The 27273-nt window shown below is 42.6% G+C and overlaps 1 protein-coding gene across 1 annotated transcript in view; it reads right to left on the bottom strand.

The window, feature by feature from the left end:
• Positions 1 to 2015: 2015 nt before the first annotated feature.
• The window catches only part of LOC145411043 (ionotropic receptor 21a-like), an 83269-nt gene continuing 58011 nt past the window's right edge, over positions 2016 to 27273 (bottom strand). The window contains exon 9 of the mRNA XM_080281105.1: positions 2016 to 2294. Coding sequence (XP_080137231.1) covers positions 2016 to 2294 — 279 coding nt within the window. The remainder of the gene's footprint in view (positions 2295 to 27273) is intronic.

The following is a 27273-nucleotide window of genomic DNA, read 5'->3' as shown; positions in this document are numbered from 1 at the left end:
AGGGTGTTGTGGTACCGGCTGCATTATATGCGGCTGAATCTTGGATTTGGGTGTAGCAAAGAAGAAGAGTTTGAATGTAATGGAGATGAGGTGTCTGAGGAGTATGTATGGAGTGATACATATAGATCAAGTGAGAAAAGATGAAGTGCGAACGAGAACTGGAGTTATGTGAGAGATAGCTGATCGAGTTGAGCAGAGGAGTTGCGATGGTTTGGGCATATGGAGAGAATGAATGAAGAGCGATTGGTGAAAAAGATAACTGAATCGAATGTGAGAAGTGTAAGGATGAGAGGGAGACCATGAACAGGATGAATGGACACTGTGAAAAGAATGTTAGATGCAATAGACGTCTGTAGAGCAAGGAAGAGTGACTGTGTGTGACAGGGATGACTGGAGAGAAATTGTGAATGAATAAATGGCGACGCAGCCACGAGGCGATATTCTCCCGCATTTGGTCTGATCAGCTGATCAGGTCAGGAGTGGGTGGTAAGGGGACGGGTCCATTATGATGTTGCAGGGGTAAACCAGCCTTGCTGCCAGGCCCTACCGCAGATGTCGCTGATTGCACTGTGCAGTTGACCCTCATGTGGTGTGGTATGGTGATGATCTGTCCCTTCTCCCTTTGGGACTAAGATACAAGTAAATGTGTGCGTGTGTGTGTGTGTGTGTGTGTGTGTGTGTGTGTGTGTGTGTGTTGAGTAGTATATTAGGAGGGTGTTGTCCTGTCTCGGCTACCCCCCTTTTCTTTGAGGGACACAACCTGGGACCCTAGGTATAAAGGTAGACGATTGTTGCTACAGATTTTAAGCTTACTGGACTAAATAATATAGTCATTCAGGCACCACTAAGGATTTCACACTAAAGGCGATTCATTCTAACGAAGCCTCATATAATGCTTGATTTTAGCGACTAAGGATTTTCATATGCAAGGAGCAATGCTGTATTAAGCCCCATTTGATGTTTCAGTGTAGCTCCCTAAGGATTTATCACGCAAGTTTTTAACTCTTGCGAATCCCTACATGGTATCTGACTTTAGCAAAATCCCGCATAGTCCATATGCTTACTACATTTGTTCTTGTTAAGTACTGTAGGTAGGTTTCCTCATGTGTCGTCATGAGTCACAGTGGTACTAGTTATTTGTATGTTTAAGAGTTGAATTAAAGATTCTGAAATACTTGATGTCTTTATCTGAACCATCTGCTTCATTGATACTGTTATTGTTGTTGTTTTTGTTGTTGTTTTTGTTGTTGTTGGTGGTGGTGATGATGATTTTGTTGTTACTGTTTTTACTGCCGCAGGTTCATCTGAATATGAATTGCTGAATTTTAAAGCTGTCCATTTCTTGAGATCCAGCATCGCCATTTCGGGGGAAAGGGTGTTAAGGGACGTTTATAAGAAGGCAATGGAACTGCCCAATTATATCGATGCCACATCATGGAGGCTTCCTTCTTTAATACCTCTCTTGATAATAGGCTTGTCAAATGTCAACAACATATTTCTGTCTAGCTATACTGCCACCAATTCAATGCATGAAGGGTGAAGAGGAAGAAATAACGCATTTGTATTTTCTGCTATAAATAAAATGGTAAAAAGTACGTTAAGAAATAGGATCATATCGCATTCACTTTATAGTATATTCATTGCCTAAGAGTAGCAAGAATAGTTAATAATAACACGTTTCTGTTACGTGCTGTTACACAGACTTGAGAAAAAATCATATGAATCACTTCGTTTTTATTCTTTTCTGAATCTGACTTTACATATACGTCCTAAGAGTATAAAGACTTGTGAACTATTTTTTATCCTTTGGGCTAAAAATATAATATCAATACACTGTGTACCACTGGACGCCTTTTTTTCGTGTCCTCTAAATGATTACTAATAGCATGAATGCAACAGTAATGATGCCCTAAAGCTGAAGAGGTCAGATGCAAAATTATGTTATGGACCTGATTTGTATTGATGAAAAAAAAAAAAAAAAAAAATCTGCCTGCAGGAGTCATATGGAAAATTAATCAGTCTAATGTTAGTCTCGTAGGTCCAGGTGTAGGTGAAGGGTGAGGCTCCGACACCAGCAGCCTCTCCATTACAAAGGCCACACTGCCCACGGTGATGCCCACCAGGAGAAGCAGCAGAGGTCCCTGCGTATGGGTAACAGACAGACTCCTGAATTTAGTTTGGCTGTGTTCTGCTCCATCCTGCCCTTGCTGTTTTATTTCTTCCCTCTGTTTCATTCGACTTTCACGTGCAGCGGCTTCCAGTGTTTCCTTTTTCCAATGCTCATACAGCCCAGCCTGAAAACAGAAAATTGCAGTATTGAGTCGTGGAAGAACTTAAATAGACTTCGTCAGGCCCATATGTAGTGAAGGTCCTAGTTTTTTGTAAACCTTGTAGGAATCTCTTAACCAAAAGTGTTATATTTATATTTACTCTTCTGTACTCTAATCCACTGAACATAATGAATTTATGCATAGTCACCCGCGATATGCACAGCGGTACATGCACAGTGTATAATGACAATAGAACATGTCATGAATCACTTTAATATTCTGTTCTGCAACTCTGATAAAGCAAAATCATTCAATATAGTGTATCAATCTAGGTTGGTCTCTTCTCTCTTTCAAAGTAAAGTGGCTGGCTGGGCTATAGTTCAGGCAACAACTAAGAATACTGTGCCGCTGCCTCGTACTCAGTGGTACCATCACCACATTTTATTGGACTGTTTGGACTGTTTCGATGTACACTACGTGGCCTAAAACAATGTGGTCGCTACCTGTCGCTATTTAGCATGCTTTTGAACAGTCAGGCCGCACCATAAGGAATTAATTCTTTATTATATTTTTAGGAGCGTACTCTTCGTCCCCAAATTATCTTTTTTTTGTTGTTGTTGTTGCTCTTTGTGGACAATGGTAAGATGCACGTGAATCGTACAGAGACGATAATTAGCGCAGTATTTTTAATACTGCGAAATTCTACATTAGATACTGTATAATGCATCTGAAAAGAGTGTTTGCTACATTGTTACATGGTGAAAATATAAATAAGCTCTTTTTATAAATATGAATGTTAATATATTTTCAAGTTAAATTCAGTAATATATGCAAAACACTGGTGTTTAATCGCTGAACGGAGTCTTCTTTGGAACAGATTATCTCATTTAAGTCATATAGCTTTGGTTCAAGCAAGAACCGTATCACATTACCTGTATACAAGTAAATGTTAACAATGCTCAAAATACTTAATTATCGTTTAATTTAAAGCATTATTTTCATATTCTGAACTTTTGATCATGATCATTCTTCGGTGCATTGCCCGATATTGGACAAATGTGATTTATAGAGCCGTCTCACATATTCCTATGTATCTCCACTGTTACTGGGAGGGGGGGGATACAGGTATAAATTTCATTAAATAACAAGTTCAGACTAAATTTGGAGTATATGTCACGTTTTCAAGGGCTACCTACCACAGACTGACAAAACTGTCTGTTAACAAACCTGCTTCTACGGGCACATGAACAGCCACTCGAACAATCCGCTAACACTTCTTGCAAAATCCGTCATTTATTAGTTTATGGTATAAAATACCTTGATAAAGCATTATAAATGCTGTGCATTACAAGGGCATATTTTAGTGATCAATGAAAATTCTTCATCTGTTGTGCCTCCCAAATATAGTCATCGTAGACGTAGATTTCACCGATTTTTGCCAATAAGATCTCTGTAATAACACAACTTTGAAAATGTTTCTTAAGCAGACACAGAAGGAGAGAGAAGGAGAGAGAGATGATTAACTGATTAACTGAATGTAATTAAAAGGTTGTGGCACGACTGCCAGGGTCATATGTCGCCGGACAACAGTGTAAAAGACGCCGCACATATAAAATGCATATTCAAAATAAAGTTACTATCCCCTAGTAGGAATAAAACACTGAAAATAACAAAAGTATAAAGTATCAATTACTTATAAAAGTGGAAGGAGACCCGCCTCCTGAAGAAAATTAATAAAATCAGTAAAATCACCGGAGGCTCCACCAAGTATTGATGACAGAGTAGGCACCATCTGTCCCCTTATGGATAGGAAGGAATCTCTGACGGAGGTCCTCCAGACTTGGACACTCGACGAGCAATTGATGGACAGTAAGGGGAACAAGACAATCATCACAGTATGGTTGAATTTCACCATTCATCAGGAACCCCTGAGTAGGCCAAAAGTGCCCAGTGCAAAACCTGGCAAAAGCCACCTCCAATCGCCAAGGCACAACCACTCTCTGAAAGATTTCTTTTAGTTTATTATGAGCAACACCATCTCATTCTCATTGCCAGCACGTACGAATCGTGTACCGCAAGTAAGGTGTTACATCAGAAGGAGGAAGCGTGTAGTCGGTTGGGGGCTGTTGAGAAGATGCAGGTTTAGCTGATGTATCCGACCTCTCATTGCCTACCACATGAACATGTTCGGGAACCCAACAGAAGTCTGCATGACGGCCATGACGGCCAAGAAGAAAAATCTACTCTAAAACTGATAAAACCAATGGCTGGGATGCTATAAAAGACTTCAGTGCAGAGAGGGCACTACGGGAGTCACCAGAATCACAAAAATTGATTGGGGGAGAGTAAAAATGATTTTGAGAGCATACAAAACTGCAGTGAGTTCTGCTATATACACTTAAGTAATACCAGGAAGGCTACTGCCCCTACTAAAGGAAGGGAAGGCAACACCAAAGCCTATTCCAGTATCAGTCTTAGACCCGTCAGTATATATGGGGACAGAACCCTCATGAGTGAAGGCATGTTCTAAAAAGAGAAAGAGGGACACCTGAGAGGGAAGCGAGCCCTATTTTCCAACAACGGACCTACAAAATGTCACACGAGGGAGTAGCCAAAAACCCACCTTTGGGATCTTACGTGGAAGAACTGTCAGTCTCAGAACAGAGAGGGCTAACATAATAGACCGGACCCTGTAACTGAAGGGCTTCAGGAATCTAGGACGGGTGTCATAAACAGAAGATCTGGAATCCTGGGAGATGATGGCACAAGAAATTGAGTCCAGAATGCTGAAAAGACGATACCAACACATCATCAATGACTGGCACCACAGTCCAAGGCGAGTACGCAACCATCCACAAACAAACTTGAAATCGGGGATGACCAGAATGTCCCGGTTGCCAGATGTACACCAGCATGATCCACAGAATTTAACAACCAGACACGGTCATCTGTTGCAGAGGAGTAGACCTCACGCCTGTATTTAAATTTAGGAAGAATAAGAGACCTAAGCAAGAGGAAGGGGGCCTGATGGTCAGCACCCCAAGAGGTATGAGCCAAAACCCTCGAAAGACTCAAAGCTTTAAGATAAACCGCCTTAACTGAACGAGTATGAGGAACCCGGGTTAGTCATCTATCAAAAAGAAAACCCAGAAACCACTTCTCTTCCACACAAGATATTCTCCGATCATAGAAATTCAAGTCAGGATCTGGGTGAACCCCCTGAAGATGAGGAAAAATGCATAGCCACTGTCTTTGTTTAAGAATAATGGAAGCCGCAAGACTCTGCCCAGTCAGAAACTCTGTTAACAGCCAGCTGCAAGTTCCTCTCTATCAGAGACATTCTAGATGAGGTGAAGGAAAGTGAGAGGTCATTGACATATAGTGAGACTTGTACACCATCAGGAAGTACAGTGATTACACTGCTAATGGCCACAGCAAAGAGAGTAACACTAAGGATTCTTCCCTGTGGTACTGCAGCTTCTAGTGCAAGGGGATTTGACAGCACTCCTCCCACTCAGACCCTTAAAAAATGGTTAGATAAAAATTGCTGTATAAAAATAGGCAAGTGCCCACGAAGACCAAACTCATGAAGAGAAAGTAAAATGACATGATGCCAGGCAGTGTCATATGCATTCTCCGGATCGAAGAAGACCGTAACCTGGTGTTGGTTAGTGGAGAAAGCCTCACAGACAGAAGATTCCAAGGACTGTACTGCATCAGAAGTAGAGTGAAATTTTCAATAACTATACTCTCCAAAAACCACACAAGCCTAACATTGACCATCTTTTCGAGAACTTTAAATACACAAGATCTCAGAGAAACAGGCTGGTATTTCGTCGCCTGTAGGTGGTCTTTACCTGGTTTGAGGATGGAGATGACTTCAGCAACATTCCAACAGTCTGGGAACTAACCAGAACACCAGATGTTATTATATAATGAAAACAAAAACGAAAGGGAGTCATCTGACAGGTGACGTAAAAAGACACAAGAAATATCATCACAACCAGGAGAGGAATCATGGCACTGCGACAGAGCCGCCTGGAGTTCGAAATAGAAAAGGTAACATTCTAAGACTCTCCCCTAGAAGAGACTAAACAGAGACCATGCTGACGGTAGCAAGCCGAAGGCATATCTGCATCCTTCTGTGATATACTGGCAAAATTAACAAAAACAACTAAGTGACAGCTAAAGGATCAGCCACAATTCCACCTGCTGCAGGTAAAACAGGAGGGGAGGGAACAGTAAATTTTCCGGAAATTTGCCTTACCCAATTCCACACCTGAGTGAGGAACTGATGGAGGAAACATAACCTTTCCAGGATGCACACCTGGGCTCCTGTTAAATTCGCCTCAGATGAGCTCGCGCCCTCTTGTACACCACCAAATACTGAGGATCCCCACAGTGACAATGAGATTGAGAGAAGGCGACTTATTTGGCTCTCACTGCGGAATTGCAATCAGAGTTCCACCAAGAAACCAAACATTTAGGAAATTGACCCCTCGTTCTTGGAATAAATAATAGGGCTGCTGAGTGCTACATGTCAGTGAACTATGACACTGCCTCAGTAAGACAGCCAAACTCATTGACAGAATGGGAAATGGAACTGAATTCTCTGAATCGTGGCCAGTCAGCCTTATCCAGAAGCCAGCGAGGAAGAGGAGGCTGAGGTCCATCTGCACTAGCAGTTATGAGTAATGGAAAATGGTGTCTGCCATACAGGTCTGGCAACAGATCCCAGGTAAAATCTAAAACAGCATCAGCTGAGTATAAGGGCAAATCAATGGCAGTAAAAGTTCCAATCTACCTATGGAAATAAGTCATTTTATTTGAGTTAAAAATGTCGAAGTCCTTACCTTCCATTAAAGTGGCCTGCATAACACCCCAAGGGTTGGCCTCACTGTTTCCCCCTAATGGATGCTGACCATTCTTATCTCCTAGTAACAGAAAGGGAGAAGGAAGGCCATGAATAAGGCATTTCAGATCCGCCCTTTCGGCAGTAGCGCTTGGAGGAAGATAAAGGCTGCATACTGTATACTGCCGACGTAAAAACATCCGGACAGCGACTGCCTGCAGGGGAGTGGAGATGTGCAGATGACTGTATGGAATATCCTGGCAAAGAAAGACAGCAGCACCTGCATGACAACCTTGGACTGGCAGAGGATCAGAATAAAAGGCATGGTAGCCAGAAGGACTGGAATGAAAAGCATCTCCTACCATGGTCTCCTGGAAGGACTTGTATAGAGCAGTAAACTGAGAAACAAGATGAAACAGATCCTCTTAGCTAGCACATAAACCCCGACAATTCCACTAGATGTTAGAGCTCATGGTGGTGGCATGATGATGATGATTAAGTGCGGGACTGTACACCTCGTAACAAGCGAGTGGGTTTGGATTGATGCTTAGAAACGCTCTTGGGAAGACTGCCTATCACCAGGAACCCGCACCCTATGTCAAACATCCGTGGGCAAACATGAGGATGAGGATGAGGATAATTTTATAACACTCGTCCTCTGAGGTGGAATAACACTTGGCTTGGAAAGTGGCTTCTTGGCCTCCCAGGGTGATGTAGGTTGGCCAGTGCTGAATCAGAAGCCCCAGAAGTGGAAGATTTTTCCACATGAGTAGAAAACTGTGAGGATGACATTGTATATTTTAGAACTGATGCACCAACGGTCTGTACAACACCATCTTGACCACAGGAGCTGCACCTGATTGTCTGGAGACCGAACAATCAGGTGGAGCTTCCACGTGACTACACCCCTCAGCCTCCGGGGCAGAAGAAACAGGAGAGAGGCCGGTACAAGGTTCGACAAAAGAGACATTTGGTCACCAGTCTTCAGGCTCAAAGGACTCTGAAGTACCACAGTGACATTTGCTGGATAAAGATTGGGCCTAAGCATACCGGACAAGGCAGGAGAAGGAGTCACGTCAACGTGTGCTTCCGCCACCACCATGGAAGTGTGCAAACCATCAGACACCGAAGTGGGAGTGGAAGCAGTCGGAGTAATGGGCAGACGAACATCATTTTCACAAATAGTATGAACCATGGGGACAGCAGCCCACAAAGCACTAGGTGATGGAGTGGTCACTGCATTGAGCCGAGGCCGTCTTTCAGACATAGGGTGGTGCACTGACATTCCAGAAGGACAGCAGCATAAGTAACCCCGGACTGGAAGAAGCGTGTCTGAGTTCTTTTCTTAGCCTCAGGAAACAAAACCTTTTCAAGTGTTCAAATTGACAAAATCTCTTTTTCCAGGTAATAGCTACGGCAGTTTCTACAATTTAGAGGATGAGGACCCCCACAGTATAGCATTTATGGGGTACTGGACAATCTTTGGTATGTTGCGGTCTGCCAAAGGAGTCACAGACACCAGGAAGGCCTGCCTGTGCACGGCGGGAAAATCGGCTGATATATTCATATACTTGACAGTGGAAACATCTCTTTGGGGTGGGAACGAAGTGACAGGCAAGCCAGCTTCACAGAAGGAGGTAAGGTTAACCTGTTGAAAGTCAGGAACAAGGTAGGAGTTGGGGTCAGGACACCATCGATTTTCTTCTGTAGTCGCTCAACAGGTACCACACCAGAAGATCTCAGTTCCTCATACAGCTGTCCCTCTGGGTAGCAGAGGAGGTCACGTGAAAAAAAAACTACACCTTTGCATCTGTTAAAAGTGGCACGCGGAGCACAGGCAACTGTGGCACCAGAAACAGAAGTCAGAGATTGAGAGTGGGCATTCTCTTCTGAGGAGGACACCTCAGTAAGAATGCTTCCATCCACTTGGGAACAGATCTTAGGTTCCTGACAGCAAACTGAGACGATCCCACAGAGGAGATCGAAAATGTCGATATCTAGCACTGACCTGCCCACAGGGTTCTTCATTACCAGATACTTTACATAGGATTCTGGCACTGTGTCTTTTGAGCTGAACCCCGGACCGAAACCAAGACAACGTTTTTTTTTTTTTATGTGAGGAAGAAGGAACCAAAGGCCGAGCCCGCAATTATTGTTCCTTCCAAGAGAAAAACAAAATACAAGAGAGAGCCAAATTCAAGATCCGATCATTTTGAGATGCCTGGACACACTGAGTTTGAAAGACTGGAGATCATAGAAAGCAGGAAATACAGACAGAGGCAGACAGTTCCAGAGTTGCCCTGTTGCATAAATGAAGGACTGGGAGTAACGGTTAACTCTTGCATTAGAGAGTTGGACAGAAAAGGGATGAGAGTTTGCTGCTAGACGGGTGCTACGCGCTTGCCGTAGAGGTGGAGGAATACATGCAAATAGTTCAGAGGAGCAGTGACCAATGAAGTAGCGATAGAAAAGAGATAAAGATGCAACAGTGTGACAAAGAGACAGAGGTTGAAGGGAGTCAGTAAGAAGTGGAGAGTTAATGAGACGAAAAGCTTTTGACTCTGTCACGGGACCAATAATGCACAGGATACACTAAAACAAGGTTTTCATAATTATATACATCTATTTACAGTGTTTACAGTATATACAAGTCACTTCACTACAAACACTCCAGGTCTCTGGTGATAACTAATAGGAATAATCCAGGGTCTCTAGCAATACTCCTTACTCCAGGGTCTCTGGTTCCTCGTACTCAAGACAGGGTGGAACTCATTCCTGTTGCTCCTGACTGCCGGCTTGTTTCTCCCGTTTTTCATGACCAAATACTCCCAGGTCCCCTCGCATTTGGCCCAAGTGTCAGTGCCTCGGACATCTCGGTACAAAAAAATAACACCTAGAAACAATACAGAAATGCTGAACAATGATACAAACCCTTACAAGATAAACCCTATCTGGAAACCTGAATCACAATATACTCATAACTAGATGAGCCCATACAGTCTACTAAATTTTTACAGCCTATCTCTAACAAAGCTTCAGCTAGGGTCTCTGTTGAAATATCTGGTAATGGGACTGTTTCTGGCCACCTGGTACCATAATCAACAAAAGTCAAAATATAACGATTACCTCGAGACGAAGATGGGCTTATGGGGCCAACTAAATCAATGGCTACAGTTTGAAATGGAGTGATTGTTACTGGCAAAGATTATAATGGGATCTTGCTAACCTTGCCTTTAGGTATAGTTCTCTGGGAAACATCGCATGTACGACATCACCTTCTTACATCAGATGTCATTCCAGGCCAATAAAAACTAGATTTTATCCTGTCCTCCATCTTTCTTGCACCAATATGACCTCCCATAAAGGATTCATGTGCTAACTTGAGAATCCTGCCTCTACGTGCTAATGGTATTAATAGCTGCTTAAGTTCAACCCCGTTATCATCATACAGCCTACACATAATCCTTTATCTTTAACATAATGAGTGTTACCATCAAGATTGTGAACACTTTGAAGTAATATCCTGAGACTTTTATCAGCTTCTTGTTCGGTGATAGTATTGGGGCAGTCTTTTCCTTCTACCTCATCTGGAACCTTTAAAGGATGCCTTGGCTGTTTCTTTCTTTGCTCTTGGCCTCGCATCATCACTGCCCCTCCAATGTCATCTGGTGACAAACATAGTGTAGAGAAAGGGTCCTCACATGTACTTGTTTCCTCATTAACTAGTGGGGGTTCTTGTTCTTCTTCCCTGCAGACTTCATGCACGTCGTTTCCACCCAGGGCTACATATGCCACAGAGTTGGGTGTTCCAAGTGAGAATGAGTGTCCTGTATTTGTGCCTGGTATGTTTCCTATAACCAGGTCACAAATGGAGTTCTTCATATATGTTGCTTCAACTTCTCCAGTGTAGTGTGGGGTGCTGATGTATACCTTGGCCACTGGACATACCCGAATAGTCCTATCAATTAATAAGCATCTTTTCACACCTCCAGTCTTTTGTTCAGGATGGCTGAACTCCTCTTTTACCACCAAACCCGTACATCCAGTGTCCCGCAGAACTTCAACCCTCTGTTCACCAACCATACCATAACTCGTCAGCAATTCTTCTCCCATGGATTCTGAGCCTTCACACAAGGGAGCTTCCTCACCACTTGGAAGAGTCGCTGTAGGATTAGATGGAGATTCTTTACAGGCAGCAGATTTCTCATCCTTCCCTTTCGAACCGAGGCTTTGAAACTTCTGTCCTTTCCATGAAGTCTAACAATTCTTGGCAACGTGTCCGGGACGATGGCGAAGAAAACACTGCCTCCGTACACGGTCCTTATCTCGTGTCACGTTGACCTGTGGTTGAGTGGATGTCTTAATGGAGGTTTCTGCCTGTTGTTCCACAGTATCTTTTGGTTCTTGCTTACATTTTACGTTACTCTTACCGCACCACATAGGACCACCTGTGCTCTTAGATACTGTTCAGTCAACTTAATCATTATGTTCAAAGAAGTTGAAGTTCTTTCGTTCAAAGGTAACTTAAGGTCAATTGTACATTTTCTCAGAAATTGCTCTCGCAACACTAAGTCCCTTAATGATGCATAAGTTTGTTCAACACCAGAAAGTTCAATCCACCGATCGAAGTAGTGACACATTCGAGACGAAAACTGAGAAACTGTCTCGCTTTTTTCTCGGCAAGTGTCTCTAAACTTCTGCCGATAGCCTTCCTCTGTTAATACATAGCGTTGTAGTATGGCCTTCTTCACAGTGTCATAATTACTGGCATCCTCACACGGAAGAGAGACAAACACTTGGTGAGCCTTCCCAATTAACAGAGAGCTTAGTATATTTGCCCAGTCTTCACGCGACCACTTGTTTGCCGATGCATACCTCTCAAATCGATCCAGATATATGTCCACTTCATCGATGGTTTGATCATACTTGGGAAGTTTGGGCTTCGGTACAGCGGTGTGTGGTGAAGAAAGAGTGGGTGGGGCATTGCTGGTGGCTGTGGTTAAGCTAATTTCGTTTTTTCAGTCTCGAATTGTAAATCCCATTTTTTCTTCTCTTCCTCCAACTATGTCTTTTCTTCATCCCGTTCTTCAGCTCATCGTTGACGCTCTTGTTGTTGGAAATCTGACCCAAACTTCAATAAATCTTCACCACGGTACCCAAATTTCTGTCCCAATTCTGCATAATCCTTCAGTAACTGGTACTCTGTCATTATGTCCTTCACTTCAAAGTCTTTCCTTCATATCCGATATCAGTTCAGTAGTGTACCCTCACATGCACTACAAAATCCCGGGTTTAGGCACCATATGTCACGAGACCGATAGTGCACACAGGGTTTTCATAATTATATACATCTATTTACAGCATTTAAAATATATACAAGTCACTTCACTGCAAACACTCAAGGGTCTCTGGTGATAACTAATAGGAATAATCCAGGGTCTCTGGTTCCTCATACTCACTCCTGTTGCTTCTGACTGCCGGCTCGCTTCTCCCGTTTTTCACGACCAAACACTTCCAGGTCCCCTAGCATTTGGCCCAAGTGTCAGTGCCTCGAACATCTCGGTACAAAAAAATAACACCTAGAAACAATACAGAAACGCTGAACAATCCTTAACGACTGAATGATACAAACCCTTACAAGATAAACCCATTCTAGAAACCTGAATCACAATTTACTCATAACAAGATAAGCCCATACAGTCTACTAAATATTTGCAGCCTATCTTAGAAGCCTGACAGACTCCACCCTATTGAAAAGAGCTGTATGTGGGGAGCCTTCCCACACATGAGAGTTGTACTCCAAACAGGGGTGGATGGTACAAAGTCAGCAATTGCACAGGGGTAAAGGGACGGAGTCAGCTTAGCACACCTAATCTCTTGGAAGCAGATTTTACAAGAGATGTATTATGATCTTTCCAAGATAAGTCCCAAGTAAATGAAACCTCATGTATGTTCAAGGATGATGCAGGATTAAGCTGAATATTATTAATCATTAGTGGGTATACCTGTGGAAGATTTTGTCAGGTTGATAGGTGTAAAAACTGAGTCTTTGATGCATTAAAAAAAAAAAAAAAAAAAAAGACTATTTTTACCCCAGTAAGAGATACGAGCCAAGTCAGGCATTAGGTGTGCCATAGCCTCATCCCTTGTTTGTTGAAGTAACTGCTGAGATGGACGTTGTGGGAACCGTCTGGAAAAGTGAAGGGTGGAGTTATCAGCATATGAGTGGATAGGGTTAGATGTACAGCTTAGAAGGTCATTGATGAATAAAAGGAAAAGAGTTGGTGATAGGACAGAGCCCTGAGGAACACCACTGTTGATAGGTCTAGGAGAAGAACGATGGACGTCTACTATAGCGGCTATAGAACGACCAGAAAGGAAGCTAGAGATGAAGGCACAGATAGAAGGATAGAAACCGGAAGAGGGCAGTTTGGAAATTAAAGATTTATGCCAGACTCGATCGAAAGCCTTGGAGATGTCAAGTGCAATGGCAAAGCTTTCGCCAAAGCCCCGAAAGGAAGATGACCAGGAGTCTGAAAGGTAGGTGAGAAGATCGCCAGTGGAGCGTCCCTGACGGAACCCATACTGACAATAAGGAAGAAGGTTGTGATAGGAAAGATGCTTTAAAATTTTTCTGTTAAGAATTGACTCGAAACCTTTTGAGATATAGGATGTTAAAGTAATTGGACAATAGTTAGAGGGTTGGGAATGGTCAGCCTTCTTTGGGACTGGCTGAATGAGAGCAAACTTCCAGCAAGAAGGAAAGGTACAAATTGATAGACAAAGGCGAAAGAGTTTGCCTAGGCAGGGTGTAAGCACAGAAGCACAGATCATGAGGACAACAGGAGGGACTCCATCAGGCCCATATGCCTTATTAGTATTGAGGCCTGTGATGGCAGAAAATACATCAGCTGAAGAAATTTTAATGTCAGCCATGAGGAAGTCTGAAGGAGGAAGTGATGGAGGAACAGCACCGGAATCATCTAAGGTGGAATTGGAGGAGAAAGTCTGAGTGAAGAGATCTACTTTATCAGTAGAAGAAATAGCTACAGAGTCATCAGAGTAGAAAAGTGGAGGGAAGGATGATGATGTAAAGTTGTTAAAAAGGTTTTTTGGCAAAGTGCCAGAAGGAGCGGAAAGAATTCGAGTTGGAGAGTTAAGAGCATTTAGTACGGATGAAATTATTTTTAGCAGAGCGAAGAACAGACTTAGCCAGTAACGTATAAAAGATGTGATTCAGGGGTGAGTTGGCTTTTATAGGCCCTCTCCTTGTTTCGGATAGCATTAAAACAAACGTGATTAAACCAAGGCTCTCTTGCATTAGTCAGAGGATATGAGAAAGGAATGTATGCTTCCATGCCCGAGAGAATAACCTCCGTAATGCACAAGGCACACTCAGATGGCTCCCGGCCATGGAGGCAATAATCATTCCTGGGAAAATCAAAGAAGTACTGCCTGAGGGCCTCCCAATCCGCAACCGCAAAGTGCCACAGACGACGATTCTTTGGAGGGTCCACAGGCCATACCGGAGTGATAGGAGAGGTTAAGGTGATAAGGTTGTGATTGGAGAAGCCCAACGGAGAGAAAAGATTAATTAACAGTGTAAGCAGAAGGATTAATTGTAAAGAAGAGGTCAAGTATGTTGGAGCTCTCTCCAAGGTGGTCAGGAATACGGGTAGGGTGCTGTAAAAGCTGCTGTAGGTCATTAAGGATAGAAAAGGTGTAGGCTTGTTCAACAGGTGGATCAGTGAAAGGAGAGGAGAGCCAAAGGTGGTGGTGAACACTGAAATTTCCTAGAATGGAGATTTCAGAGAAAGGAGAAATGGATAGAATGTGTTCCATCATGGAAGTTAGAGAGTCAAAGAATTTTTGATAGTAGAATTAGGGGATACTTAAACAGCGCAGATAGGCCTATATTTAGTTAGAGAATGACAGGAAAGCCAAAGCCAGAGTGTAGAGAATTCAGAAGAATCGAGTTCAGAAACACGAGAGCAAGATAAGTCATTGCGTATATATACACAACAGCCACCTTTGGCTTCGAAATGAGTATAGAGAAAGTAGGAGGATACAGAAAAGGATTTGCTGTCAGTTGCCTCAGACAGCTGAGTCTCAGAAGAAGAAGGTGAGGTTTAGAGAAGGAGTGGTGGTGTTCAACAGAGTGAAAGTTAGAGGAAAGGCCACGAATGCTGCAGAAATGAAGAAGAAGGGAGTCAGACAGTGGTTCCAGGCAGCTCGAGTCGTCACCAGGAGGAGGATGGAAGGTGGGGGCATTTATGACCCCCCCCCGGGGGACTTCGAGGCCACGTGTTGTGATGCCATGATTTTTTAAATTTAGGAGAAGGACGTGTAGCGTTTACTGTGCATGTAGTTTGGTGTTGATAGTTAGAAAAACTTGGGGGGCATGCTGTCCAACTCTCAGTGTTAGTGAGACACTGAAAAAGTTCAGCAAAGGGGGATGGTCAGGACCTAGTCTCGAGGGCTGATGAAACGGGAGCTGCAGCTCTCCCTGTCATCAGCTTTCCATCCACCTTGGGAGTACTGCCCTGCTCGACTGGTGCCACAGCCTTCCCCCTCCAAGTCCCAGTAGGACACTCGGACAGAGAAGGAAAGTCTCCAGGGGTCTGGAAAGGCTCCAGAGTGGCTATGACAGTGGAGGGTGCTACAGAAAGTCCAGGAACAGAGACCGTGTCGTCAACACTTTTATTCAAGGAACCCACATATATTACCAAACCAACAAAGGGAGATCTTATGCCAGGGACAAAACCACTAGTGACCCCAGAGGCAGCAGGAGAGTATTCATGGATAATCACTGGGGGACCTGGGCAAGGGTGACTCCAGGACGATAGGAGCCACCAGGTCCCCCAGTGCCCACTTGACCCTAGCCAATGCATGACCATCCGACTGAATAGTCCCATCCAGGCCACCCATCTAACCAGAATAAGGTACCAAAGAGTTGTATTGCTAGCTGCAGGGTGCATCGTGCAGTATCACTCAACCTGCAGGACTCTCGTCTCCCAGCATTTTGGGATGCCACGCACGGCAAAGACTGGGGAGCCAACAATCCCACCCTAGATGGGAAATGGGCAGGGACTAACATCACCAGCAGGCCTCCTCCACCAGAGATTTAGGGGGTGCTTAGCCCACGAGGCCAACAGATGCCAAACCCTACAAAGGAAGGCTTGCCTCCAGACTAGGTGGCACTGCCAGCCACGCTTCAAGCCCCGCCACCACATCAAGGTGACTCCCCTCAGTGGGGAGAGGGGGGAGGGCTTTCCAAGAAGGAGTACCTAAGAATGTCTTCTGACCTGTACTTCAGAGGTACCATGAATGAATCTACCAGATATAAGTTGTTACTCAAGTAGTGAGAGGAAAGTATTGTAGAAATGAAGGCTCTCTGCACCCACCTCCTGCAACCGCGAAACGGGCACGTAAAAGGAAGTACACCTAACCCGAGGGGAAAAGGATAGGCTATAAAATTGGAAGAAATATTGAATCTGCACCAAAATCATGTCTGGCATAACCCTGAACTGCTCTGTTGACGAAGTGTCAACTACCTGTGCTGGTAGATGATTCCAGAGACAATAGATCTTCTGCATGAAAAAAAAAAAAAAAAAAAAAAAAAAACTGACTAATGTTTCATGTTGAATCGTCACTGGAGTGGTATCAACATCTGGTTCAGATGAAGTAACAGGGCTATTATAGTAAAAGTAAGTTATTCACCAAGTAGTGTTGAGAGGAAAATAACACAATAAACAGGTCAGTTATATAGCCATTTTACAACATGGTTTTCTCTTTACATGCTGGTTATTTTACATAATTATGGTAATAGAGGTTTATATTCATACTTCTTCATAACACACACTATTCCCAGACCCATAAAAACAGCTGGGATTCCACAGACAAGAGTAATGATTTTTATCGTCCAGTTTTAGCAAGACGAGGCAACAGAGTTTGTGTGTGTGTGTGTGTGTGTGTGTGTGTGTGTGTGTGTGTGTGTGTGTGTGTGTGTGTGTGTGTGTGTGTGTGTGTGTGTGTGTGTGTGTGTGTGTGTGTGTGTGTGTGTGTGTGTGTGTGTGTGTGCGTGTTCTTACCGAGTTGTATCTTTACAGGAATGTGTCAAGCTCATACTCTGCCGTGTTTTGAATAATTTTTACCATACATGTCTTTAAATTTATGAAATGTTTTTGCACACACTATTTCATTCTCTAGTGCATTCCACTGATCAACTACTCTGTTTGGGTAACTGAATTTCCTACCGTCTTTATCACCTCTCTATTTGTACAGTTTTCTACAGTGTCCTCTTAATGTTGCTTCCCCACAAGTTATTTACTCATTTACGTCTATTTTCTCTTTTCCCGTGATGCATTTATATAACATAATCATGTCTCCTCTTTTCCTTGTCTCCTGTAATGTTGGTTGGTTTCATTTTCCGAGTCTTTCTTCATAGCTTAGGCCTTTAAACTTGGTGCCCATCTTTAGCGGCCATTTGTACCTTTTCAATCTTATATGTGCATTTTTTGAAATGTGAATTCCAGACGACTGATGCATACTCCAGAGTTGGTCTGATGAATGATGTTATTATATTCCTCAACATGTCTTCATTTACATATTTGAATGCTACCCTCATTTTAGGAAGCAGTATGGACATGTTCCATATTTTTTCATTTATGTGGTCAGCTGGTAATAGTCCGTTGTTGATAATCACTCCTAAATCCTTTTCCTTTTCTGATGTGTGTAGAGTTGAACTTCCTAACTTATAGTCCCAGTCTTGTCTTTTTTTTATTTCACTTTTACCAAATTTTATTACATGACATTTGTCCACATTGAATAACATTTGCCATCTATTACTCCATTCATGAAGCTTATTTAATTCCCCTTGTAGCTCTATGCAAAAGTCTGTGTTTGTAATTTCCCTTTGCATTTTTACATCATCAGCAAACATATTTAGGTAGTTTCCTGTTCCAATGTTGCTGTCTATTTCATTTATCTATCCATCTAGCTATTGCCAACTGCCTTAATCCCGTAAGCGGTGGACACAAACAAATCGCCTCCATGTCGAACTGTCCCATGCCATTTCACTGCCCTGCTCCCAGTTCACACACCCCTCTCTCATATACCTCTCCACTCCATCCCTCCATTTCATCCTTGGCATCCCCCTCCCTCTCCCCTCCCTCCACCTCACTCACATACACTCTCCTCGTTAGTCTCTCACTCTCCATCTCCACATGGCCAAACCACCTCATTATGCTTCTCCTAATGCTTCTTATCATATCTACATCCACACCACAAAGATCCTTCACTTCCTCATTTGTCAGTCTGTCCCCCCACGTGACTCCACATGCTCCTTTCTGAGAACTCATTTCCACAGCTCTCACTGTCGACTTCTGTCCCTCCAACATGGTCCAAGCATCACTTCCATACATTATAGTTGGTATCACAATACTGTCATGTATTGTAGTAACTTTTTCACTTTCATGCTCACTTCCTTATTTCTTATCACTGCTTTCAAGGAACCAGCAACCTTTCTTCCCCGTTGTACCATTTCAAGCACTTCACCCTCTTAACTTCGGTCCTTACTCTTCACACTACTCAAGTTCTTAAACGCACTCACATTTTCCATTTCCTCTTCATCCACCCTAACTGTACATTCACTGACTTCACCTCTTTCGAAGACCATAACCGTACTCTTCCCTACATTAACCTTTAGCTTCCGTTTCTTACATTCTCTCCCAAACTCATCCACCAAGCCTTGCAGCTCCCCTTCGTCTTCACTTAACAACACAATATCATCTGCAAACAACAGTACAGGGAGTTTCCAAACACTGCCCTCTCTCATCGGGACCACTCCAGCATCCACTAACCTACCTTGTATCTCTTTTATAACCCCACCTATATACAGATTGAACAGCCATGGAGAGACGACACATCCCTGTTTCAATCCAACCTTCAAATAGAAAAATTCACTCAGTTCACGATCCACACGTACTTCAGCCTTAGCACCCTTATACATGCTCTTCACGGCATTCAACAACTTCTCATATACTCCAAATATTCTTAATACTTTCCACAATCCTTGTCTATCCACCCTGTCATATGCTTTCTCCAAATCCATGAAGGCAGCATACAACTTCTTTCCCTTCTCTAAAAACTTTTCCACAGAAGATATGAGAATGAATATCTGATCTACACGACTTCAGTATCTGATCTGCACAACCTCTTCCTTTCCTAAAACCTTCCTGTTCTTCTCCAACTAATTCCTCTGTTATTTCCCTAACGCTGTCAATAAGTATGCTACCATAAACTTTTCCTCTTACATTAAGATGACAAATGCCCCTATGATTACCACATACTTCTTTTTCCCCTTCTCCTTTGTACAGGGGAATAATTATACCTGACTTCCAATCATCCAGGACTCTACCTTCCTTCCAGGACAATCTGCACATTTTCACATCCATTCTACTACTATCTCTCCCCCATGCTTCAGCATTTCACCGCACACTCCATCAGTTTCTGGGGCTTTCCCCATTATGACTTTCATCATTGCTTCCACAACCTCCATCCTACTGATTTCTTCCTCTCTTCTCACATCCCTCCTTCTACCAGCCATTCCCTAGCCACTTTTACTCACATTACTTTCATTCTTTATGTTCAACAATTCCTTAAAGTGTTATCTCCATCTACTCACTTTTTCTCTCATCTCCACTAGTAGTCAACCATTTTTATCTTTCACTCCCCAGCATACTTCTTTGGCACCCTGTCTAACTCTCTTTACCTCTTTCTAGAACATTTTCTTACATTCCCTCCACTTTACACTGAAATTCCTTCCAAATTCCACGCCCCTGTTTCTCAACCACTCATTAAATGCTTTTTTCCTTTGTGCCACAGCCTCTCTCACCTCTTCATTCGACCATGCTGTTCTCTGCACTCCCCTTCGTTTTCTCTTTGCCCCACACACCACCTTACATGCTGCACAGATTTCTTCCGTTAATATCTTGCACACTTCTTCCACATCCCCCATCTGGTCCAATCCATATTTCCCCAGTCGCTCCTCCACTTTCTTCTTATATTCTGCCCTTTTTTCATCCTCTTGTAACCTTTCCACCCTCCTTGTACGAGATACTTCCTCCTGTCCCTCCCTTCTTCTATTTCTCCATTTCGTTTGGACACTGAGTCTGACCCCCAACCTCTATGTACTCTTGCATCCATTATACACCTTCTCATCCTGTAATCCACACATACATCATTAATCATTGCTTTCTGTTCATTCAGTTCACCATCCACCCTTCTCATCACCACCTGTGGATCTTTTTGTGCCTGAAGAAGGTATTTCATTTATATATACTAAAAAACATAATTGGTGCAAGCACCGAGCCCTGCGGAACTGCTCTTGTCACTTCACTCCATGATGAGTAATTTCCCCTAAGCACTGTTCTCATTTCCCCTTTACTGAGAAAATCTTGCATCCAGTCGTACAGTTTACCTTGGATTCCCCATCGATTGTAAAGTTTCCATAGAAGTCTTTTGTGTGGTACTCTGTCAAATGCCTTCTTGAAATCAAAATATGCAGTCTACGCAGCCATCTCTTTTCTGTATTATTTTTGCAACTCTGTCATACTAAATTAATGGGTTAGTAACACATGATTTTCCTTTTCTATAATCCAATAGTCTTTCTGTTATCATACTGTGTTTTTCCAGGTGATTTACCGACATTGTTCGTATCAGTTTTTCTAACATCTTGCTTACGACGCTGGTCGGTGATTGGTATTTAAGTGGATTTTGTCTATTTCCTTTCTTGAAAAGTGGCACAATGTTTGCTTTCTTCCAAATATCAGCTAGTTATCCTTGTCTGAAGGATTCATGGACTGCTTAGCTCTTTTGCACGTTCGTGTAATACCCAACGGAAAATATCGTCAGGGCCATTGGCTTTCCCCTGTCTAATTTCCTTATCTCTTCCTGGACGTCTTCTTTTGTTAATACATATTTTTGTTGATACATGTGGCCAAGCTTGTTCGTCTCTCTTTTGTGAAAACTGACTGGAAATTTTAGTTTAGTACTTCACAAATATCTTCTTCATTGATACAGATTTTCCCCTCATTCATAATAGATTGTATTTTATCTTTTACTTTTGCTCTGCTTCGTATGTAGCTGTAAAACATTTTCGGCTGATCAGTACTTTTATTTACAATGTCTTCCCCAAACTGCCTTTGAGAGTCTCTCCTTATCCTTGTATAATAATTTTTTGAATCCATGTAGTTGTTATATGCTCTCTCACTTTTATGTTGTCTGTATCTGATCCACAGCAAATCTCTTTTCTGTTTTGCATTTTTACAATCAGTATTTAACCTGTTTTTTATCCTTATTTCCGTGCCTTTGTGCGATGGGACATAATTATGGACTCCTGTTTCGTAAAATTCACAGAATTTTTTATACGTAACATTTATATCTTGTTCTCTTAGCTCCTTTTCTCAATCTGTATCGTTGAAGTACTTCTTTAGGTCATGATAGTTGCCCATTTAGTAGTTTAGCCTCTTTTTGTAATTTCCATTTCCCCTAACTATATCATATGCTATCCTGAAATTGTAATATAGTACTGCATGGTCCCTTTTGCCAAATGGGGGTGACAAATTATATTGTCAATTTCATTTTCTTACCTAGTATATATGAGGTCTAATAATGAGAGGTCTTCTGATCCTCTTTTTCTGCTGTTTCCTTTACATGTTGTGTCAGAAAATTTTCCTGTATACGATCCAAAAGCTTTTGATCCCAACAACTTTCATAGCTTTTACATCTAGAGTATTGGAGCTTATACCTGTGCTAAAATCTCCCGTTAGTATAATTCTTTAAGATTTTTCTTCCATTCTGTATAGTAGGGTTCTTAAACTCTGAATTGTCTTTTCTGCCAGGTCTTCGTATTCATCTCTATTCCATGTTTGTGTTGAGTGGCATATATAAATTTGCCACAATTACTATCCATTCTGATATACTAATCACTACTGCAACTACTTCTGCTTGTGAGGATATGTTTATTTCTTCTACCTCTTTTACTTGGAGTATTTTCACTATTACTATCATAACTCCTGTTTTTTCCATTTCTGTCTCTTTGTCAAAATAATACTGTACTCATCTAAATTCAAAGAGTTGTTTGATATCCTCGAGGTTAGTTTTGTTTCTGTCGCACAATTAATATGAAACTCATATTCTATGATATAGTCATTGATATATAATAATTTCGATACCATTCCATGTACACCCACAAGCAAAAGTTCGCCGACAGTCTCTGCCAGGCATATGCTTCAAAACATGGCTCATAGAGAGTGCAGCGCTCGTCCACCAGAGTAAGGGGGAAGGATGGAGACAGAGGAGGAGGGGGAGGGATGAAACAAGACAGGGGAGGGAGAAAGCCTGTGGCGATGGTAGATGCCACATACCGGGTGTTTTATTATTATTATTATTGTAATTAACAGGCGCGATGTCGAAACTGGTATTGTTTTCAGTTTGTCTCTGTGTTTCTTAGCACGATAATTTCACAGCCGCTCAAGATATCAAAAAATTTTGCAGATGTGTAGTAAGGATGAGAATCTCGGAAGAGGCCAAAGTTGGAAAAAGTAGGTCAAGGTCAAGGTCATATTCCGAGCCGCGCTAGGTATGTACCGGCTAGCAGCTGGTGTGATTCCTCCTTTGGGGGGCCTATACAGTAGTTATTATTATTATTATTATTATTATTATTATTATTATTATTATTCTCATTACTATTATGGATGTGTTAATTATAAGAAAGAAGGGCGTAATCCATCGGTAACCCCTAGAAAACGGCTGACATCTTTTGTATTTTTTCCTAACTAATTCTAGACAATTTGTCTTGTGTGATGGAAGCACTATTGATGTCCAGTGGCTAAAGGTTTGATAAAATCTAGAAACCCATAAACAATGGTTTGAATTTGATCCAGATGATCAAAGAGACCACAAGAAAATCCCCATCATCTAAGGGTTAAGGAAGTAAGAAATTAATTTAATCATGTCATGTAATGTGAAGGTAGACTGCAAGGTAGAAGGACGTAAACTAAACCAAATCAACCAAAGGTCGGCTGCCAGATGACGGATCAGAGGGAGCAAACGATCGAGCCCTTTGGGTATCTAAAGACCCAGACCCCACCACACCTGAGGGACTGGAATCCTAGAAAGACCATCTTAAACACCCACCAACTTTGATGCTACCATTGCCTGGGTTGCCGAGCGGAGAGCCCCCTCAGAATCCTCATGTGACACAGAAGTTTGAACCTTGGAAGGAGGGAGATCACCCAAAGACTCCTCACTCCTTATCTGTTTGAGGTTGGCAGACGCAACCTCCATCTCTATGCCAGAACTTGAGTACATACTAGAAACTGTAGAGGAACACTGTAAGAAAGACTGAATACCAGCAGCAGAGTGAGCAGATGGTATAGGAGCAGCAGCCGCTTCGGGAGTAGCAGCCAGTACAGGACTAGCAGCTGGTACAGGAGTAGTAGCCATTACATGAGCATCAGCTGGACGAGACGCAGACCGCAAACGTACCGTAGTCTCTGGGAGACCATGAGGAGGAGGAATAGGATGTCTGGTATTGGACAATGGATGAGGAGAAAGGTCAGTAAGAGGAGTGGGAGCCCCACAATGGCGCACAGCAGGCTTTGACCTAGAAAGAATAGAAGCAAAGAACACACCAGGGCGGACATATGTACTGTAGACATGACATGGTCCTTAGCTTCGGTAAAACTCAGCCTCCTCATAGCTCTGAAAGACAAAATTTCATGTTCCATTTTGTAACAATCAGAAGATTTAGAAGATATCAGCATGCTCACCACCACAATTGACACAAGATACAGGACCAAGGCATTCCACACCCTCATGAACATCTAAACAACATGATGCACAGACTGCTGGAAAGCCCAGGGCATGATGCCTACAAGTACGGCCAATATGACCCAAATGCTGAAAATGGAAACATCTACAAGGCATAGGGACATAGGGCCTAACTCAGTTCTGGTACCATGCAGCATTAAGAACAGCAGGGAGGCTCAATGAATCAATAGTCACAATCAAAGATGGAGTTGGCACAATGTCACCATTTATCTTCTTAACCCTCTCAACCTTTATCACATTCTGGGCAGATAACTTTTCAACAAGGTGTTCCTCGTCATAAATCAGTAGTTCCTTAGCACAAACAATGCCACGAGAATGATTCAATGAGGCATGGGGGGAGCATGTGACTGACTGACCAGAAAGCATGGATAAAGATAAAACAGTCACATTCTGAGAAGGGCCAGACACCTCTACCAACAAACTGCCATTAGCCTGTGGAACAGCTTTAAGGGCAGCACAACAAGCAGCAACCAGTTCTCGAAGAGTTCAAAAAAATATCACAATTTCTGAGGTCTACCCCAGCAGGGCCATAAATGCCTAAGAACTTAACAAAAGGTGCAGGAGGAGGAGCAATCATAATATTATCCGAATCTCTAACATGGGGGCCCTGAGGGCCAGATACACTCCTTGACCCCTGTCTGCAACAGCTGTTATGGGAGCCACCGAACCATGGAGGCAAGGCAGAGGAGGCCGAATCTGGCGTGGAGCCACGTGGAACCTGGTGGGGCTCTAGAGTGGAAACAAGTAAAGGCCGAGAAACCATGAACACGCCGAGGTCTGGAAGAGAGGCAGTCCAGGGCACATTAATACAAGACATAACAGTAAAACTTGAGAACTTCATTCCCCCATTCCCCACCTACCACAAAGGGCAACAAAGGGAGGTCATATGCCACAGGTGACCTCAGGGGTAGCAGGGGAGTATATGCGAGTAACCACTGGGGGACTGGGGCAAGGGTGACCCCAGGAAGATAGGAGCCACCGTGTCCTCCAGTCCACACTTGATCCTAGCCAATACATGACCAGCTGATTGACCTGGTCGGGCCCAACCAGGCCGCCCATCTAGCCAGAATAAGGGACCAAAGAGGTGTATTGTTAGCTGCAGGGCACATCGTGCATCGCTCAACCCCCAGGACTCCCATCTCCCAGCATTATGGGATGCCACGCACGGCAAACACGTGGGGAGGCAATAGCCCTGCCCTAGATGGCAAGTGGGCAGGGACTAACATCACCAGTCGGCCTCCTCCACCAATGATATAGGGAGTGCTTGGTCCACAAGGCCGACAAATGCCGAACCATACAAAGGTAGGCATGCCTCAAGAGTAGGTGGCACTGCCAGCCACGTTTCAAGCCCTGCCACCACGTCAAGGTGACCCCCTGCAGCACTGCCAAATCATGATGAAACAACAGTTATTCAAATGGACATAAGTGATTAACTTTAGGTTAGGATTTAATGAAAGGCACCCGAATACCATCCTCCATACATAAAAGTGCATTTTGGCCAATATCTCAGCAATGGATAGAGATATTTTCTTACAACTTGGTTTGTAGGTAGCTTGTACTTTAGCCAAGATATTTTGCTGCAGATTAGTATTTGGCCCCCCTATGCTTTTGTTTTTCATTTCAATTAAAGTTTAAACAGACTTCACAACGAGATTTCTAGGATTAACCCAGTAAAAACCCATTGTCTCCATTGGGTGTTGGTTTGGCATATTTTCAAAACATAAATAAGGAGCGAATCCCACGTTGTGTCCTATGATCTTTGGGAGAATGACCTGACAGATGAAAGGTAGTAAGCTAAGAACCTTCCTCACTAAATCCCACCAGCAGCAACTCAGGGTTTTAGAGGGTTAAGTGTAGCGGCAGAGTATGTAACCCACCATTCATGATACTCTTTAGATGCTGCGGCAAAATTTTTATTATTTGCATGAAGATAATGTGCCATGCCTTGACCAGTTATACTTCATTCATCAGCTTCTTTGGCCATTTGTTCTATGCAACGTAAATGGGCATCATGCTTTGTGGGGTGAAACTATATGTAATGTTTTTGGTGATCTCCTGGCATCTTTAGCTGAGGATTTGGATCTGGTTCTTCTGAACATAGGAGACTTGATGCATTTCATTTACAAACTGGTATTCTATCTGTTATTGATCTTACATTGGTATTCCATGATTCTTCGCTGAACTTATCATGTGAGGTTTTGTCTTACTTGAATGGTATTAACACGTCACGTCCCGAGGTTTTTCGCAACTCCGACACCCCCCAATCCCGAGCTATTTTGGATTTTATTTTTTTTTTGGCTAAAACTTCCGCTTTTGTTGAGAAACAAAGGAAAATCACCAAGAAAGGGCTTACCGTGGTCCATAAGTGATCGGAACGGGTAAGGTCCCCCGTGCCAGGTATCGTATTCTATCATTGACGTGTGAGTCACTCACGTTTTCTATGGTAGGAAATTTTGGGAGGAACAACAAACAACATCTCTACATTTATTGAATTTGAACTAATAAACAATAAGAGTAACAATAAAATGAATTTCAATGACATATATATGAAAAATAAGCATTGTACCTTCGCGCAAGCATAGCGAGTTGGGTCCAAATGGTAACATGCTATGTGCTAAGTTTCTTGTTTCAGTCAGAATATCATTTTTTCTCATTTGTATACTTCTGTTTCAATGACATTTTACCATTTTTTACTGTGTGTAAATGTTGTCAGCTGTTTTCATTCATTATGATGACATGTAGCATAAGTATAGCACACATCTGCTTACTAAGCGCACTCGCTATGACTCATATTTCAACATACCCAATTGTTTTATCACTTTCCTATTATTGTTTTCTTTACATAGAACCTTTCCTCCACCACTGTAAATGTTTTCAATTATTTACATTCGTTACGAGGGCATTTAGCGAAATGCTAGCACATATTCACGTAGCAAGCACAATCTCAAACACTCGTGTTTCATCTTCTACTTATTTTTTTCACTCCTATTATACTTTCCCACTTACATTACACACGTTTACACCCCTATACTGCACTATACATAGTTACTGGCATTATTTATTCTAGTGAGCTTCAGAACATCGCACCATAATACCCTCGCAATGAATGTTTCGACAAACATAATACTCAAACACTTACATACTAATTTTTCACTTATATTACACCCATTTCCACTTGTAGACTCCTATTTACAAATCTACGGGCATTATTCATTCCACTGAGCGTCAGGAAATCACATTTATATACACTTGCTA

The sequence above is a fragment of the Coenobita brevimanus genome, chromosome 87 (genome assembly GCF_032717465.1).
Source record: "Coenobita brevimanus isolate Jiangsu-jjx chromosome 87, ASM3271746v2, whole genome shotgun sequence".
In the NCBI taxonomy this organism is placed as follows: Eukaryota; Metazoa; Arthropoda; class Malacostraca; order Decapoda; family Coenobitidae; genus Coenobita; species Coenobita brevimanus.
The sequence above is the reverse complement of the archived record's forward strand: the minus strand, read 5'-3'. Positions and strand labels throughout refer to the sequence as shown.